Below are 20,025 nucleotides of genomic sequence, written 5' to 3' on the forward strand. Positions count from 1 at the left end.
AAGATGAAATGGGTTTGAAAATGTAATTTTGATAGCATTCAAGACAGAGGGATAATGTATCATTAAAAATAACAATAATAAATCTTACTTTAAGAAAATAAAAAGAATATGGTATCTTACCTGGTGACTGCTGGTCTCAGAAACTTTAACATCCAAAGACCCTGCCAGGACAGCATACCAGTTGGTTCCAATATCACCTTGTCGAAATACTGGAAAAGAAACAGGCAGGTAAGCAGGCCAAATGTAAGCTGGTTTTACCACGTAATCTGATAATTTCTCACTGACTGTTGTGAGCCTAACTTGGACCTAGATGAGATTCCTTTATCTATTCCCACCAGAGCATACCATAATTTTCTTTCCCTCTTCTATCGACAAAGCAATATCCTATTTATTTAACATTCCATGAAGCAGAACTCTTTTATATTTACACAGTAGCAATAAGGGATGATAACCCTAAAGGTTATAAGATTCTTTGAATGTAAGAAGAATTGTCTGGTATTCTCTGTAATTTGTCTTAAAGACACTTCATTGTGTTGTGATACTTGGAAAATCATCACTCTAGATGGGGTATGTATTAAAAAGACTATGTGACTCAACAAAACCAGATCACCACCCCCAACTTCACAAATCTATTTATATTAAAAAACAACATGTTTTCCAGAATAGAATGTCTCATTTTAAGCTAACCAATGACTGATTAAGAAAAATAAAATCTGTTAAAAAAGTTTTAACTACCATATTGTCATTGTTCACTTGCTACTTTGTTGTATAAACTCACTGCTTTTAGGCATCAGGAGGTAACCACTCTTTGGAAATGATTCTCAGCAGAAATTTCTGAACTCAGTTTTGCTTTACTTTTGTTATCTCAGAGACAAAGCATTTAGCTATTTAGTGAGAATCTTAGTTCCCACATCCTAGTTAAGACCAATAGTTTAGAAAGTCATTCTGAAACACTGGTTCAAAAATCTCATGCAAACCCAACTACCCTTTTAAATATTCTAGCTAAGTAACTAGATGGAATGATCTGATATTTTAAAATTCTTTTCACAGAATCCTACCTCAGAAGTCAAGTGGCTCAATGAAAAATCACATGACAACTCAGTGGGACAGTTGAGTTCTGGCAAGGCTAGGGCTCACTGCATAAGAGGAAGCTTCTGGGAGCCGTAATTAATGATGACAAGCTGTTCTAAACTCTCTGACTAAAGCATGCTGTGGAAAGGCAAGAACAACAATGGTATCCCACCAGGTGCAATGACAAGCTTAAGATGGGGGATTGATGAGTTTATAGCTGGCCTCGGCCAGTAACTCTGCTACTCCTAGCCTTTGTAAGTGACTTACTTTAGATTTAAGGCTTTGCCTTTCATGCACTTCTTGGCCCCCAAAGACATTATCACTTGCCAATCAAATTCACATTACATATCATAGAAGACTTATTTTGAAAACGGCTGTAAGAAACAGAAGACAGAGTCTTATCTCTAAAAAAAATAATGTTCCCACCAATTAAGAATAAAAAATATTGGTTTGAAAACAACATGTATGGATGATTTTTTAAACAGAAGTGTGACTGTGCTTTGTGTGCACATAGGCAAATATCTTGAAGGACACACACAAAATGTAAACAGCAATCTCTGGATTTGGAGATTGTAGGAGATATTTGTTTTGTCTTCTAAATTTTCTACAATGATGTTGTGACACACCCTGTTAGTTCCCCACTTGAAATCATGCCTTGAACATGGATTATATACAAGTTCCCACCCTCCTCCACAAGGCCAAATACTCAGAGCATATGAGGTTCTTCCCTAGCTCCACTGGGGTAACCATGATTGGTCTAAATCAATCACGTGGTCGCATAATCTGTGCCAGTGATTGGTTTAATCAGAAGGCACATGATGCAATCCTGGCCATTGAAACAACACAGAAACTCTACTGGGGGACTTCTGGAAAAGAGATAAGAAATAGTCCTTCAGCAGGAATGTTTTGTATCAGCATGCAATGCCTCCAATTGCTGCAGCTAGTTGCCTCAGAACCACTTGGGACAAATCTGAGTACAAAAGCCGACACCTCAAGATGAACAGCAAAAACAAATAAACCAACAAAAATATGAGAGAAACCTTAGACCTTAATAATGTCATTGAGACACTTAATCAACCAGCCCTGAAGCCATCCTACCTCAGGACTGCTTATACATGGATAACTGATGTTCCCTCCTTATAGGAATCATAGTCGAGCCAGTTGGATGGGAGTTTTCTGTTACCACAGTATAAAGCATCACAACAGATGGTAATAGCATTACTTTTTTAAATAAGAATATACTTGTATGTTTTTTAAATGCAGCTGTCAACCTATCATTTTACTCCCCCCACCCGTTAGTCACATCTGGAATAGATGTTATCAGTGAGGTTAATTCAAAACATTACCATTGTAAACCAGCTGTGCTTTAATTTTTAAAATGACTATTATCATTAGTTGAGACCTTTTATCTTATCTTATCCTTTTGCTGTTGCTGTTTAGTCATTAAGTCATGTTTGAGTCTTTATGACCCCATAGACTATAGCACACCAGGCTCCTCTGTCCATGGGATTCTCCAGGCAAGAGTACTGGAGGGGGTTGCCATTTCCTTCTCCAGGGGGTCTTCCCAACCCAGGGACTGAACCTGAGACTCCTGTGTCTCCTGCATTGGCAGGTGGATTCTTTACCACTGAGCCACAAGGGAAGCCCATTTAATATCCTATTGGCTCCCATATTTCTTGGGTTACAGAAAATAATTATATATTAGAACTTCCAAGGATCTTGCTGAATATACAAATCCTTCTAGCTCCATCTGAAAAGGAGGCTGCCCTGGAAGAACCATTTACATGCTATGAACAAAGGAGTTAAGGAAATGCTATAGAACTGAATAAACAAGGAGAGAGAAATGTCAACCTCATACCTTTGATTGAGCTCAACTATCTGGCACAAAGACACCCCATTTGCTATCCATCCCCACAGCATAACCACAAATGAACACAAACTTATACATGAAAACACACCACTGGAGTTGCATTTCTTACATGTTATGCCTTTTTCCAGATTCTCATAATAACCACATAAACAAATCTGATGAAGGAGATTTGGGTGAAATTTCTCAAAAGCTTTAACTTCTTTCAGCCGTGCGAAGATTATATCCACATCTTCACTGGATCGTTCCAGTGGTCTATAAAGGGGAGAAAAGGCACAAAGCTGTATCAGAAAGAACTTACTGGAGTCCACATGCATTATTAGTCTAAATACAAACAGATTAATGGAAATATACGAATTGCAAGTGTTTTACTGTAAACATTTATTCCCCTACAACTGTTACAAATATTTCCAGGCCTAGAGCCTGTCATATAGAGTGAAATAAGTCAGAAAGGTAAAAACAAATATATATTAACATATATATGTGGGATCTAGAAAAACAGTACAGATGAACCTATTTGGAAGACAGGAATAGAGACACAGATGTAGTGAGCAGACTTGTGGACACAGAAGGGGAGGATGGACTGGGAACCAGACTGACATATGTGCAAGCCATGTATAAAACAGATAGCTAGTGGGAACGTGCGGTATAGAACAGGAAGCTCAGCTTGGTGCTCCGACCTAGACAGAGGAGAGGCTGGCAGGGTTGATGGAGGTCCAGGAGGGAGGGCACGTATGTATACATACAGCTGATTCACTGCGCTGTACAGCAGAAACTAACACAACACTGTAATACCCCAATAAAAAAAAAAAAAGAAAATATTTCCAGACCTTTGTCTACTACTCACCCTAAACGACTGCAGGTGAAAAGTCACAATGACTGCAGATGGTATGATATAGTGGTTTATAATAAAAAACACAAAATTATAAGAAATTGTTCACTGTTCCTTGCACAGAGCTAAAACTCTTGCTATTTCATATATAAGAGTCACAGGGGTATCTTGGCCTTTTGTCCTCAGATCCTGAAATGCTTACGAGTCATAAAGGTGAAATAGGTGTCAAGCTCCTTTCCATCACAACTGAGTTTATATTAACAAAGTGTCTTTGGGAAACTCCTAGGTAACCTAAGGATGGGGACTGGTTGCCTGGAGAACCAGTCATGTGACTAGAGGGTTGGAAATTTGAGCAGCACCCTCTGACGTTTGGGGCGCCGGGAGATTGAGTTCAGTCACCAATGACCAATCAGTTTCATCAAGCACGCCTAAGTACTGAACCCGCCATAAAAACCCCTCCACAGTGGGGCTGAGGTTGGTGAACACTTGGAAATGTGAGGAGTGGCACCAGGAGAGGGCCTGACTTCTCTGTGCCCCTTCCCATACTTTGCCTGTGCTTCTCTCCTACCTGGCTCTTCCTGAACTATACCTGTTTATAAGAAATCTAGTAAGTAAGTGTTTCCCTGAGTTCTGTGAACAGCTCTATCAAGTTTATCCACTCAAAGAGGGGCTCGTGGGAATCTCCAGTTTACAGCTGGTCAGTCAGAAGTACAACTGTAAGAGCAAAGACAAACTGCAAACTGCAGAGGTGGGACTGTCTACAGGTGAGTGTGAGTGAAAGCCGCTCAGTTGTGTCCAACTCTTTGCATATAGTCCATGGAATTCTCCAGGCAAGAATGCTGGATTGGGTAGCCTTTCCCTTCTCCAGGGGATCTTCCCAACCCAAGGATTGAACTCAGGTTTCCCGCATTATGGGCGGATTCTTTACCAGCTGAGCCACCAGGGAAGCCCTTTTTAACTACTGAGTCACTGTTTTCCTGCTTTTTCTTCTTCTCGTGGTTCTTCAGCTCTACAGGATGAATTTCACTGTCCATTATTAAAAACTTTCTAAGTCAGACAGCAAGGTCAGACAGAGGTTAATTCCTCTAAAGTTAAAAAGACACAAACCAAAAACATTTTCAATAAAATAAAATTCTTTTGAGTACTACATAAATTTTAATGGTAGATAATGCCTATTGGCAGTACCACAAAAGAACATTAGAATATGCTTACAATCTTGAAAGGAGTGGTTTTAATACTTATTTATAACTTTTTATCTTATCTACCTTTCAAATTAATGGCATTTGAATAAACAAGACTTAACGTTGCAATATGAGTTATCAAAATCTGGAGACATAAGAGACCTGGGTTCGATCCCTGGGTCAGGAAGATACCCTAGAGGAGGGCATGGCAACCTATTCCAGTATTCTTGCCTGGAGAATCCTCATGGACAGAGGAGCCTGGCGGGCTATGGTCCATACAGTTGCAGAGAGTCAGACATGACTGAAGCAACTTAGCACATGAAATTTTAAATGACTCTCTGCCAAACACATCCTTTCATGAGTCCACATTCATTTTAATTATCCATTCAGTAAACTATATTGCTTTCCTATTTATATAAGATATCTTCCCCTGGAATAACAGAGATGAACAAGAAGCCAACCCTACCCACAAGGAGCTCATACTCCAGTCGGGAAGGGAGCTCCAAAACCAAAATCAGAACACTGTATGGTGAGCATGGGAACACACGTGCCCACAATGTTCTGGGCTGGACCTTCTTTTACTACAAAGAATACAAACATGGAAACTACCAACGTCAGGTATATGAGGGAGAGCAAAGGTTCTGGATTCCACCTGCTGCCCACACTCATTATGCAATGTGAAAATGTAATATGGTCTTAAACCTTAATGCAGTCAATTTGAGATCACCTAGGGACCAATGAATCAGTTTCTGGATTAGTCAGAGCATAAGATAATAACACATAGGCATCTTCATGGGAAGATGTACAATAACCTTAAAATCAGCCAAACATCTCCTCTTAGATGACTTCTGTTGGTTGACTATATGATAATAGACATTTGCGAATCCTCTGCCTCGAGGAGGGCCCCCCTCTTCACCAGTCTGCTAAGTAAGCACACCCCCACCCTGGGCTACATCCCACAGAAGCTCACGGGGACCTTCCAGGACAGGGGGTGCCAACACCCAGCAGTCAGACCTCGGGCAGGGGTGCAGGAAGAAGGTGAAGAGGGAAAGGAAAGGAGGGAGGGGAAGCAAGACTGCTCTCTGCCAAGTTGCCTTCCCAGAGTTGTGAACAGAAGGCTCGCCCAAGAAATGGACAATAACAGGCTGTAATGGGACCATTATCTTGTGGGAACGTATGGATGCTTGATAATACTTCATTTGTATTTTTTCTAAATTTCCAGATGCCTTCTGAAGATCAAATAAATGTATTTCAGAACATTGGGTATAAAGCTAAATAAATACATTTGCATTAAAATGACTTTGCAGTTTGTTTTGATTCTTTGTGCTTTAACAGTAACTCGGGGTTATAAAGAGCTTGTCCCCATTCCTACTGAACTGTTGAGTCTGAGATAATACATGGAGCTTTATAAATTATAAAGGGCTACAGAAGCTGTTCTTATTATGAGTACCTTCAGCTTCATTGTCGTCATTGCCACAAAGACCTTTTAAAAGAATGAATGAAGTGCTTAAAGACAATACTGAAATTCTCCTGTGGTTTTGGAAGGGTTTATAGATAGGTGTGCATGTGTATTTTTCTCTAACAACAGTAAAATCTCAAACAAATGTACTTGATAACATCAGCCTTTCACTACTGACTTCTTAAAGGGCTTTGAAATATTCATCATCAAAGCCTTGTTAGATGAAGCAAGTATTCTGAAATCTTTTTTTCCAGCAAAAACATTATAACAGAGGCTAGGTAAGTATTATAGTATACTAAAATCATGTGTTTATAAAGCCAGTGATGACATGGATATATCAAAAGTCTTTGAAACTCAAGATGTTTACCACTCATCATGTTAGCATTTTAATTATATGATTATTAACCACTTAGAATACTGAAATGTTGACTCTTTACTAATTACAAATTTTCCCAACAACATCAACAAAATTCAGAAAGAAGGTGTTGAAATGCATTCATTTGATCTGCAAACATTTACTGAGTGTCTGTACAAGAGAAGAAAGGACTCGGTGACACAAAGCGCATGGCTCCTGTGCTGAGGAAGTTCAAACTGAGTCAGCGGGAGTTGTACATGCACAGCAATTATCAAGGTGATATGTGGTAAGAAGGGCAATTAACATAGGAAAGAAGGAAATATGAATTCAGAAGAACAGATATTACTGGTGAATGCAACTTCTATAAAGACTTCCTGAAGGCACAACTGAAAATTCTTCCTAGAATCAGTTCTTCCCTGTTTCTCTTTTAATTCCTATTGTACCACCATTCTTCCATCATTTATTCCTAAAAATGTGGTGAGTCACTAGGGCTCCTCTCCCTAGAGACCTGCTTTACTGACTCTGCTCTCTGTGAATTTCTTACCCACCAGCCCCCTACCACACACACACACACACACACACACAGATATATACACATATACAGAGATGTACACACACAGATATACATATGTACAAACACATACACACAAGCACACACATACACAATGATAAAGATCCTTTGTTGACCAAACTGGAGCTGGACTCCTGAATCTTTTCCTAGACCCATCTGTGTACTTCTTTGTAAAATGCAGTTTTAGCAAGAATCTCACTTAAAAAGTCAGTTTAACCAGAGCCCTCCGTTCTTGATATCTGACCACCCTCCATATCTGATTGGGTTTCACATCCTCCACCATCCCCCATATGATACCTAATCACCCTTGTCTTCAGTAAAAATCCAGTCAGGTCAGTTTACCCAGAATCTCCCTTACCCTTGATGTTTTCTCTCGGTAATTTTCCATCCACTGAGCACCTTCCTAACACACACACACCTTGCTCCTTGACTATAAGTTCCCACTTGTCCATGCTGTGTTCAGAGTTGAACCCAATCCCTCTGCCCCACTGTAAAATCCTATGACAGTGGTCCTCATAGCTACCTCAACAGTCCTAAAAAACTGCTTACTGCCTTTAACAAGCGTCGGTGAACACCTTTTTCATTAACAACACACACACACGCACACACACTTGAGCACATCCCTCAACTCAACGAATTGCCAAAATTCTCTCGTCTCTTGAGTCTGCCTGTGTTCAGGGTGACTCTGAGAGAAAACCCCTTGATGGTTCCGAAGACCCCAGGTGCAGCTGCAGCTTTTTATCTCCACAGCTGAGACCGACTAGCATAATGAACACCATGACCTCTGTGACCCTCCCAAAATATGCCCTGCACATCAGCCGCCAGGGAGCAGAACGTGTTAAGTCTGCAAATTCCTTGTCTAATGCCTCTCTATTTAGAAATCATGCCCCTGGCTTCTATGTCTCCATAAAAGAGTGAAGAACAAATGGCCCCCCAAGGGTCCCAAATAAGCGAGTTGGGGCTGGAGGTCACCAGGGGCACCACTGTGGCCCTGAGCAAACAATAGAGGGGGCAGAATACCTCCACCCTCCTTTACTGGCAACCAGTGTGTCATCAGTCTCACGAGAGAGAGAGATGCCAGCTCTGGGGCCCAGGGCTGCTTGGACAGTTGAAAAAGCCTGTCATCAGGCTGAGGGCAGGATCAGTCTTGCTAATATCTAAACAAGGCTAACCCTGCATTTATTAGTGAAAAGAGAAAGGGAAACCTTTTGACCAGGCTCAGTGTGCTACGGGTCCTCTCATCACAAATACAAAATCAAAGTACAGCCTGGCCTAATTTTAACAGACCCTTTTCAAAACCCTTCTCTGACTGCATGAGCATCTGACCTCAGGATGGAATGATCAAGCACACACCTCTCCACTACACACTGCAGTCAGGGGATCCCAGCTCCCAGCCAAACCGGATGCTTACTGGACTCCAAGCATTGCATCAAGTAGAATGCTTTCCCAATTTTCCTCAGATGATACACTTGCTCCGTTAGCATTATGTTAAAAATAATTTCTTTTGGCTCCTTAACCTTTTCAAGTGGCTTCTGGGATGACTCATAACTGATGCCTCCTTACAACTGCTTTGTAGAGAAGTCTGAAATGACGGCTTTTTTTTTTTTTTCTCTCATGCAATTTGCACCATAGCATGCAGATGCTCTCAAAAATCATTCCACAGTACTTAGTGCTACATTCAACTTTGAGATGACGCTGTTCAAAAAATTGCCACTGCAACCATTAACCACTTGAAGAGACCTAAGACCCTTAGGTTGTAAGGATTAGAAAAAAGGAAATGGGAATCTCTTGAGATCTTTCTGATAAGTCTTTTCTCAGTGCTCTTTATTCCTGGGCAACAAGAAGGAGACTCTTGAAGGAGAAACAAAGTGAAAAAAGGAAGGCTGAGGATAGGGGAGTGGGGAGGACATTATTTTTAAGCTTTTATGCATTCCAACCTATGGGCAGCAGCAGAGGGAAATGCGTTTTGAGCAGGCCGTTTGAAAATGCCTTCTCCTCTGTGGATCAGCTGGTTGAAAATCTCTGGCTTTAAAAAAGGGTATCGGGTAAGCTACCATGATGGTAGATAACCTGGACCCCATGCCCCACTCCAGCTACCGATTTCCTTTGGCCCTTCTGAAGAGGAAAAGTTAAAATTTTACATAACCTCCTGTTCCTTCTACCTCTGTAACTCAGCTTGCTCCTTGCACAGTCTGGATCACATAGGTCACGTAGTCTCAGAAAGTGGGGACATACTTACAATGCTAGGAACTGGAGCTTATCTCATTCACCCTTGTCCTGCTCTTTGCAACTACCCAGCCCCTGCAAACCTGCTTAATCATGCCTGTCTGTGTAAAGGTCAAGCATCCCCCTCCCCATCTCGACTGTGGTTCCCACGCGTCCAAAACCCCTTAGTTTAAACCAGCCTATTAACAGCCAGTGTTGCCCACTATAGTCTGTCTATAAAAACTCTGTAACTCCTTTGTTCGGGGCTCAGAGCTTGGAGTGTTAACTTCTTTGGGTCTACTGGCGTAATAAACCTGAGTTCTCCAACCCTCCGAGTGTGGTCCTTGGTTTCTCGAGTCCTGGTTTCTGCAACACTGCCTCTTCTAGTCTCCTCCAGACATACAGGTGTCTCTGTTGCCCCTTAAAAGGCCTCTGCCCCACCTGAGAGCCTCGCAACAACTATTTCTCCTGCCAGGGACGGCTTCCCAGGTGGCTCTAGGGGTAAAGAACCTACCTGCCAATGCAGGGGACATAAGAAATGTGGGCTGGATCCCTGGGTTGAAAAGATTCCCTGGAGAAGGAAATGGCAACCCATTCCAGTATTCTTGCCTGGAGAATCCCATGGACTGAGGAGCCTGGGACAGTCCATGGGGTCGCAGAGAGTCAGACGTGCTGAGCTCCTAGCACATCTCCAGCACCCTGAACAGTGTCTGGAACACTGTTGAAAGAACAAAGACATTTTTGTGTCTTTTGTATTTGTACTTGTAAATGTATTATTATTTATTATTGAAAATGAAAAACATTTCAAAGAAAATTATATTACTTTTTGGTTAAGAAGTATCTTCCCTGGTGGCTCAGTTGGTAAAGAATCTGTCTGCAATGCGGGAGACCAGGGTTCAGTCCCTGGGTGGAGAAGGTCCCCTGGAGGAGGCAATAGTTACCCACTCCAGTACTCTTGCCTGGAGAATTTCATGGACAGAGGAGCCTGGTGGGTTATAGTCCATGGGGTCACAAAGAGTCAGACACAACCGAATGACTAACACTTTCACTTTCACTTTGGTTAAGAAACTATCAGTAAAATATTTGTTCTTCTTGATCACTTAGATCAAGTTAGAGTAATAATAAATCCTCACACTTCCAATGTTCCCAGTGAAAGAATACAGAAAGAATCATTTCATTTTTTATATTAATAGCAGCTTAATTATTGACCAAGATTTCTTGTGGGATCCATTAATTTTTTTTTATGTGAAGCCATGCTAATTTTCATGACTAATTTAGTACATCTAAATATTAAAAAATGTGATATTACTCAGCCTTTCCTGAATGTAAAAACCATATGGAGAATGGAAATAGTGGAGTTCTAAGGCTGTAGCCCTGAAACAGAGATTGGTACCATTTTTTAAGATATACACTCAAATCCATTCAAGTAGGCACAAATGGAAAATAGTTCTAAAGTGAAGTATATAAAACAGCACCAACAACTACAAGAGAGTTTATCATTCTTGTGAGGAGGTAATTAGGCTGCTTGTGTGGTAACTAATCTGTCCTGCCCCACAATCTTGCAATGGATATAAGGATATTTAAATTGGAGGGGGCAGGTCTGAATTTTACTTTAATTGATAAACAACCTATAGGAGTAGAAAATTGAGTTTATAGGCATACTGAGGGAAGACACATCTCCAGATAAGTGATGGGATCGTGGAAGCTTGAGTTCAGTTCTCATAAAGAAGAACACAGGCAGGAGGACTAAATAATAGGAATTCCTGGGAAGAGCTCAAAAGAGGACAGAAAAAGGACTTAGTATGTCAAGGTGGGCAACATTTTGACCTAGAACCAAAAATTTTCAACCAGAATTTATTTCATCAATTTATCAACCCATTACTGAAGAACACCCAGTCAAAGAAAGCCTCAGACAACAGTCAAAGAAAGCCTTATCGGCGGCTTTAGCTCACTAACAAAGCCGTCTCTATATCTGATGCCACAGATTGATCAGCTGAGCAGCGTGTAGAATGGCAATTTTTTTTAAATATATGGAATTTTCTATTTATTAAAAAATCTATTGTTTCAATACAAAGAGAAGAGAACATCTACTCTTGCTATGATGGAGTAACGGGTGCCACAGTAAACAACTTAAAAGTTGAACAAAATACAGGAAGCAACTGTTCTCGGGCATTAGATAACAGGTAATGCAGGACTATGACCAGGAAGGATGGAAATACAAGAGGCGATCCACACAATAACTGACGCTTTGCCTGGAAATACTTTCTGGAACACAGACACGGAGGGAGAACCCAAGTAGAGCACGGCAGTATCGCAGGGCTAGTGGGGCACTTATTGGCATTCAGGGATGCTGAAGTAGCTGAAACCTACAGTGAAGTGACCCCGAAAGAGGGAAGTTGTTCATAAAAAGGGCTCCAAAATTTAGCAGAAGGGTCTTCTTGACTCATTAGCTGCCAATGTGCAGTCCAATACTCATGCAGAAGCCCAGCAGGCAACAGCTTCTGGGGAGTAAAAGCTGAACAGAGATTCTGGAGGTCACACAGTGCTGAGGGATATAGCAACCCTGACCAGCCAGAGTAGTCAGACCTCACCAATCACCCTGGACATTCAACTGAGACTCGAAAAGACTATTCTAGCTCCAAACCTAGAATTACCCTGACAAGGCTGAAAAATAAGCCTCAGTAGAAACAAGCCTCAATAGAAACTTACTGATCAGTAAATAAGTTACCTTCCTATGGAAACAGAAGGTAACATGACTTAAAGAAAGTAACAAATTCCAGACTCTTTACTTATTTATTTACATTTTATTTTATTTTTTAAATTTAAATTTATTTAATTGGAGGCTAATTACTTTACAATATTGTATTGGTTTTGCCATACATCAACATGAATCCACCACAGGTGTACGCGTGTTCCCCATCCTGAACCCCCCTCCCACCTCCCTCCCTCCAGACTCTTTAATATGAGAGGATCACACTGTCTAGCATACAATCAGAAATTACCACATATACGAGGAAACAGGGAAATGTGACTCATAATGGGGAAAAAAGTCAATAGAAACAGACCCAGAGATGATAGGGATGGCAAATATACCAAACAAGGACTTTAGAACAGCCATTATGTTTAAGGACTTACAAGAAAAGATTAGCATGAGTGAAGAGATGAAGAATATCAGTAGAGGAAACAGACACTATCTAAAAAGAAGCAGATGAAGATTCTAAAACTGAAAAATACAAAATATGAAAAGGAGAAATATTCACTGGATGGGCTTAAGAGGAGATTGGGCCCTGTGGGAAAACAAATCAGTGAACCTTAAGGCAAAGAGTAGAAAGTAACCAAAATTGAAACATGGTGAGAAAAATGGATAAAAATTGAACAGAGACTTGATGACATGGGGGATAATAACAAAAGTTTAATATATATGTCTGAATACTCTTTGGAAGGACTGATGTTGAAGCTGAAGCTCCAGCATTTTGGTTACCTGATGAGAACAGCTGACTCACTGGAAAAGTCCCTGATGCTGGGAAAGATTGAGGGCAGAAGGAGAAGAGGGTGTCAGAGAATGAGATGGCTGGATGGCATTACTGATGCAATGGACATGAACTTGGGCGAACTATGCGAGATGGGGAGGGACAGGGAGGCCTGGCTTACTGCAGCCCATGGGGTCGCAAAGAGTCAGACACACCTGGGTAACTGAACAACAACTGAAGTCTCAGAAGAAAAACAGAGAGAAGATAGGAAAGAAAACAATATTTTTGAAGAAAGAATGGCTGAAATTTTTCCAATTAAAGTGGCAGTATATAGCTCCAGAGAGCCTAAACTGTTATGAAACAAAATTTCTACTTTATGAGTATAGTGTAGTAAAGATGGGCACAGAAGCTTTGTCATGATCTCCATCAAGAAGTGGGACCAGGCTTCCCTGGTGGCTCAGTGGTAGAGAGTCTGCCTGCCAATGCAGGATACATGGGTTCCTGGTCCGGAAAGATCCCATGCGCCATGGGACAGCTAAGCCTATGTACCACAAGTACTGAAGCACGAATGCAACAAGAGAAGGCGCCACAACGAGAGGCCTGTGCACTGTAGCTAGAGAGTGGCCCCGGCTCACCACAACCAGAGAAAGGCCCACGCAGCAGTGAAGACCCAGCACAGTCCCATAACTAAGTAAAGCTATTTTTTAAAAGAAGAAGTGGGACTTGTGAATGAATTCAGATGGGGAAACAGTGGAAACAGTGTCAGACTTTATTTTGGGGGGCTCCAAAATCACTGCAGATGGTGATTGCAGCCATGAAATTAAAAGACACTTACTCCTTGGAAGGAAAGTTATGACCGACCTAGACAGCATATTCAAAAGCAGAGACATTACTTTGTCAACAAAGGTCCGTCTAGTCAAGGCTATGGTTTTTCCAGTGGTCATGTATGGATGTGAGAGTTGGACTGTGAAGAAAGCTGAGCGCCAAAGAATTGATGCTTTTTTAAAATATAAATTTATTTATTTTAATTGGAGGTTAATTACTTTACAATATTGTATTGGTTTTGCCATACATCAACATGAATCTGCCACAGGTATACACGTGTTCCCCATCCTGACCCCCCTTCCTCCTCCCTCCCCACACCATCCCTCTGGGTCATCTCAGTGCACCAGCCCCAAGCATCCTGTATCATTGCATCGAACCTGGACTGGCAATTCATTTCACATATGATATTATACATGTTTCAATACCATGCTCCCAAATCATCCCACCCTCACCCTCTCCCACCTCATGTGAAGAGTTGACTCATTGGAAAAGACTCTGATGCTGGGAGGGATTGGGGGCAGGAGGAGAAGGGGACGACAGAGGATGAGATGGCTGGATGGCATCACTGACTCAATGGATGTCAGTTTGAGTGAACTCTGGGAGTTGGTGATGGACAGGGAGGCCTGGTGTGCTGCCATTCATGAGGTCGCAAAGAGTCAGACACGACTGAGTGACTGAACTGAACTGAATGAATCCAGGCTAACCCTGCGACCAATAGAATGTGGTAGAAATGATACTATGTCACTTATATTATCAAGTTGTATTACCTTCAGCAAGTTGCTTAACCTCTCTGGGCCTTGGCTTCTTCATAACCAAAAGGGAGCTGTAGGCCTAAATTATCTTGGAAATTCTGTCCATCTTTAGAAAGGCCTATCTTCTAAGAGGAGTAATATACTGAGACAATAAATAAATAAATTGCTGTCATTTAGTCACTAAGTTGTGTCTGACTTTTGCAGCCCCACAAACTGTAGCCCACCAGGCTCTTCTGTCCATGGGATTTCCCAGGCAAAAATGCTGGAGTGGGTTACCATTTCCTCCTCCAGGGCATCTTCCTGACCCAGGGATCAAACCCAAGCCTACCACATTGCAGGCAGATGCTTTACCACTGAATAAGAAAAGCCCAAATAATAAATACGTAAAAATTAATCAGGGTAAAATGAAAAGTGTTGCCCTATAATTACTTTGTGGCTCAGACTCTAAATATCTTAACCAAAATGAGACTAGGACTTCCAGATCTATGGCTAAGGCACAATGCACTCAGGAGTTTGACTGGAATCATGTTCTCTGTATGTTTAGTTGGCCATGGCCTACCAAAGGGTAGAGGGTGCCATTAGCTAAAGTTATTAGTAAACCAAAGATTCCCTAAGGCATGGTAGGACGTAGTCTTTACAGACAGAGTCAAGCACTTCTTTCACAGTACTCAGGCTTTAATACTGAGTAGACTGTCTAATGGAATCTAGAGTTGGGCAGTAGAGAAAGTACTGCATAAAATTTCACAATAAATTCTTGCTAGACTAAAGCCTTTTGTCATGCTCACTACGTCTAAGACAGCATATTTCCATCGTTTCAGTACAACAAATGCCGGGGAAAACAGATGCCTTGAATTTCATTCTTTTGGGAAACAGCTTTGGGTACCCCTTCAGAGTGTAAAATGGCCAGAGCAGTCCACACGAACACACATTTCCAGCACGCCTCACTGCAGAGAATGAAATGCCCCAGGCAGCAACATGATGCATGCCAAGGGCATATGGCAGGCATTATGATTAGTTAGGGATGAAGATTCAGTTTGACAGGTTTTCTTTTTGTTGTTAGTCATTTCAGTTTTCAAAGTAATCAGAATTAATAGTCCAGGCCAGGTAGGCTGGTATCTCGAACGCTGATTTAATAAAAAGAAAGCCAGCCTTGCATATAATTTCAGGCAAGCTTTGAATTATTGCATCCAGCAGTTATGACTACTCAGGCAATAAGATGCCTGGAGACTGAATTCCCAGAGAACCAGTAGCTGGACAAGGCCAATATCAGAAAGGGATCTTGTCACAGTTGTGTGTGGTCCATTTAGTAATAGGATATTACGACTCCCCATCTATGCCAAAGACAGATCTAGTTTGAGAGATCATAACAGATTTCCTAAATGCCAGAAGCTGGTCTATCTCATCGAGTCCTCTTCGGAGGGTAGGGAGCCAGTCCTTAGAGCCAACAAGAATCAGATGCTCACACCGTCCCAGCCCCAAGTCTCCACGCAAGCAAAACACGAAGTACCTTTGTTCTACAGCTTTTGTTCATCCAAGCAGAGATAAAAGGCATAAGAATTCTGAATTTCAGTCTCTAATCTCTCATCCAACAAATTTATTGCATGTTAACCAAGTGCAAAGTACAATGAAAAGTTTTCTGAGAATTACAGGAAGAATAAGACGTTCATTCTGCCCTAAAACCACTTCTGATCTCCAAGAGGATCTAAAATCTCTATATAAATGATGAAAATGCAAGGATGAAAGCAGTCATATGGGTCCATAAAAAGATCCACAGAGGTCTATATAGTGACTCCTAGGAGTTCAGAGCTAGATGAGACAGGAATGAGTGGATAAGGCTTCACAGAGAACTTTTTCCTTCCAACTTTCAGCTTCCTACAGCATTTAAGCTGAAATTTGAGCTGGGTCATGGAGAGTGGACAGAAATTGTATAAGCACAAACACAGGGGAGAAGGTTTCCAAGCAACAAGATGATAAACTGAAAGTGAAAGTGTTAGTCATTCAGTCATGTCTGACTCTTTGCCACCCCATGGAATTCTTCAGGCAAGAATACTGGAGTGGGTTGCCATTCCGTTCTCCAGGGGATCTTCCCAACCCAGGGATTAAACTTGGGTCTCCCCATTAGGCAGATTTTCCCACACTGCAGGCAGATTCTTTATCCAACAGATTCTAACAAGATGATAAAGCATGAGCAAAGGCATGGAGGTAAGAAGTTATAAGCCAAGAGTATCTAGTAGATTCAATGGTTTGAAGTTCCAATGGCCTCTCAAAGAGGAAAACTAAGAAATTGGACTGGATCCCTACTAAGGGCAGGGCTGGAATGCCAGCCAGTGAGTGTACAGACTTTATTCTGCTAACCAGAGGGGACCAGCAGAGATTTTAAGGAGACTGAAGAAATCAGAGCTATCATTTTGAAAAATCAGTCTGCGAGCAGGGAATCAGCTGGAGGAGAAAGGGATAAAAGTTAAGGGGGCCAATTAAACAGAGCTTTAGGGCTCCACTTGTCACCTTCATTCAGGTGTAACAGCCATAACTCTCTTCTCCTTCTCTCTGTAATGCCCACCTAGAAGTAAGGTGACACTAAGTCCAGGTTTTCCTGGGACAGTCACAGTTATACCTACAGGCCCAGTGAAACTATTAATAGTGTCCCCATTCACTCTCACAAGTATCCTAGTTTGGACAAGTTATTATACATGCCCCTTTCTTGGATTGCCTTCCTCATTCCACCTCTTAGCAGGTGCTCTGCTAGATATCAGGGAGGCAAAGCCAATTCCTACACTCACTGATCAGCAATCATATGATGTTTGTCTCCCTCCCATGGACAGAGGTGGAGAAGGCAATGGCGACCCACTCCAGTTCTCTTGCCTGGAAAATCCCATGGGCGGAGGAGCCTGGTGGGCTGCAGTCCATGGGGGTGGCTAAGAGTCGGACACAACTGAGCAACTTCACTTTCACTCTTCACTTTCATGCATTGGAGAAGGAAATGGTAACTCACTCCAGTGTTCTTGCCTGGAGAATCCCAGGGACAGAGGAGCCTGGTGGGCTGCCGTCTATGGGGTCACACAGAGTCGGGCACGACTGAAGTGACAGCAGCAGCAGCAGCAGCAGCGTGGACAGAGGAGCCTAAAGGACCGTAGTCCATGGAGTGTCTAAAGATCTGGACATAGTGACAAAACACACAGTTGGCTTTTAAGGCTGTTCTGCCACTGAACGCTCATTCTTCTGGGTTTTATGCTTCTGCAGTCTTGTGCCCCAGCTCTTGGACAGCAGGGACAGGCCAGAGCAGGAGGTAGCTCTGACTGCAAACGTGCTGGTGTTGGAGAGTGGAGGCGGGATGGCAGAGGAGGTGTAGGAAGACAACATGGGGATCCTCAAGGCTGCGGCAGGGAGACACGGAGAACAAGGGCCCTTCCAGCTGTTGATGAGTAAGGTTCCGGAATGTCTTCTCTCATCTGCAAGCGTCAGTGGGTGTGCGAAGATGATGGAAGGGTACACTGAATAAGGAAAACTAAAAATGTAGCTCGACCGCATGAAAGTCATCCTAATTACAGTCATTTATTTGAACATCATATGAACCATTTGTCCATAATTACAGTGCTGTCCAGGAACAAATATAAATCATGAAAGGTGTCAGATCATTTTTATTGTAGTTTTATTTAATTAAAATAGTAAGTTCTCTATAGTATGTTTATAATGTAATCATGGTTTGTTATTCATGCGGCATGATCACTTGCTTACAATATTAATTCCTTCTAATACTAATATGCCATTGTATGCAGTAAAAGACCTGGATTTCTCAGATACCTGTGAACTTTTATGGAAAAGTTCAAAAGCCATCTCAGAGTGCTCGCCCTGGTCCTCTGTATGTCTGAATCATCACAGCTAAGATGACAGAAACCCAGAAAAGGAAGGCTCCAAACCATACATCTGCCCTGTTTGTTTTAAAGGCTTCTGCATACCAAACCTTCTATCCAAATATAAGGTGATTTATCCACAGGACACGCCATCCAAGTGCCAAGAATGGGGTATGGCCTTTGTCCAACTTACAAAGACACCAACAAACACACTACGGTGGGCGCCCCTTCTCCTGTGTTGAATGTGAAGGGACCTTCACCGGGCTGGAACCCCCGCAAGCCTATCAGCAGATTCGTACTGGAGAGAAACCACACTTCTGTGCTTCCTGTGGTCTTGCTTTCACTGAGGCATGTGCTCTGACGAGGCATGATGGACTCATAGAGCAGAGAAATCCTAGTGGCTGGGACAGTTCTGTTTATAATCATCTTTCAGTTCTGTCTCCATTAGGATCGATTGCAGGCTTTCTAACAGAGTCATTAACTTGCCCAGATTTTTTTTGTATTTCCAAGATCCTGCATCCTCATGGATCTTAAATAAATTTAATAAATTTATTTAATATAGCTTAATAAATTTAATGTAGCTTAAAATAAATCTAAGGACCTGGTTCCCACCCCTTAGAAATGCGATGGTCATTTCTAAGCAGGAATAAAGGAGGTATTTACCGGCAAGAGAACACTGTTATTAATGAGTGAGAATTGAATGAATTTTTCAGTTGGCAGACTCCGCATCAAGAAATCTTCAGTTCTTTTCCTAATTTGGTGCTCTGCTTGGTCCTTTAGGACTAGTCTTGATCAGAGTTTTACACGGTTGTCCCCCTTGTGCAGATCTGCAAGCAGTTCGGGATGCAAATATAGCCTCTTTCCTAGAGCACATTAGCAATTTGGCTTATCCTTGTCATTTTAATTCTTCCATTTTTCAAAAGAAATATTTGTTTTTCCTAAAAGTTGTGACAATACTTAGGCGAACTTACACCTTTTTAAAACTATATATACTGTATTATATATTAAACGAATAATTGCTACCTGTATAAGAGAAAGGATGGCTAATTATTGAAACCACGTACAAGCCCCGGTGTCCTAGTCCTTTGAAGTAAAAGGCTGACTCAGAGTTAATGACTAGGAAACATGAAAATGCAGAAATAAAGAAGAGCTGTTGGGCAGGGAAACTGGTAACAGTTTAGACTGAAAATCCACCACATAGAAACACCAAACTCCTAGTTCCCTGAAAGATATGGATAAAGCCCTGATGCACATTTCTGAGTAGTTTCTACAGGAAGCAGACCCCCACCAGATAAAAACTGCTGACCACAAGAACAAAGATCCTAGGTGGCTGAAAGCAGAAGGTTGATGATACTCTAAATTTCACCTTCATGCCAACCAGTCCAAGAACTGTGCATAAGCTGATCACACACTCTGCGGCCCCCTCCCTCACACTGCCTTTAAAACCTCTCCCCTGAAAGCCATCACGGAGTTCAGGTCTTTTGAGCATGAGCTGTCCGTTCTCCTTGCTTGATTACCCTGCAGTGAATGCTGAACTTTCCTTCACCACAACCCAGTGTCAGCAGGATCGCTTTGCTGTAAGTGTG

At 41.8% G+C, this 20,025-nt stretch overlaps 1 protein-coding gene across 1 annotated transcript in view; it reads right to left on the reverse strand.

The window, feature by feature from the left end:
* RAPGEF4 (Rap guanine nucleotide exchange factor 4) overlaps positions 1-20,025 on the reverse strand; it is a 326,591-nt gene that overhangs the window by 265,287 nt on the left and 41,279 nt on the right. The window contains exons 2-3 of the mRNA XM_052635961.1: positions 3,051-3,193; positions 121-209 (exon numbers count right to left, since the gene is read on the reverse strand). Of these exons, the coding sequence (XP_052491921.1) occupies positions 121-209; positions 3,051-3,193 (232 nt within the window). The remainder of the gene's footprint in view (positions 1-120; positions 210-3,050; positions 3,194-20,025) is intronic.

Source organism: Budorcas taxicolor, chromosome 2 (genome assembly GCF_023091745.1).
Source record: "Budorcas taxicolor isolate Tak-1 chromosome 2, Takin1.1, whole genome shotgun sequence".
NCBI classification, from domain to species: domain Eukaryota; kingdom Metazoa; phylum Chordata; class Mammalia; order Artiodactyla; family Bovidae; genus Budorcas; species Budorcas taxicolor.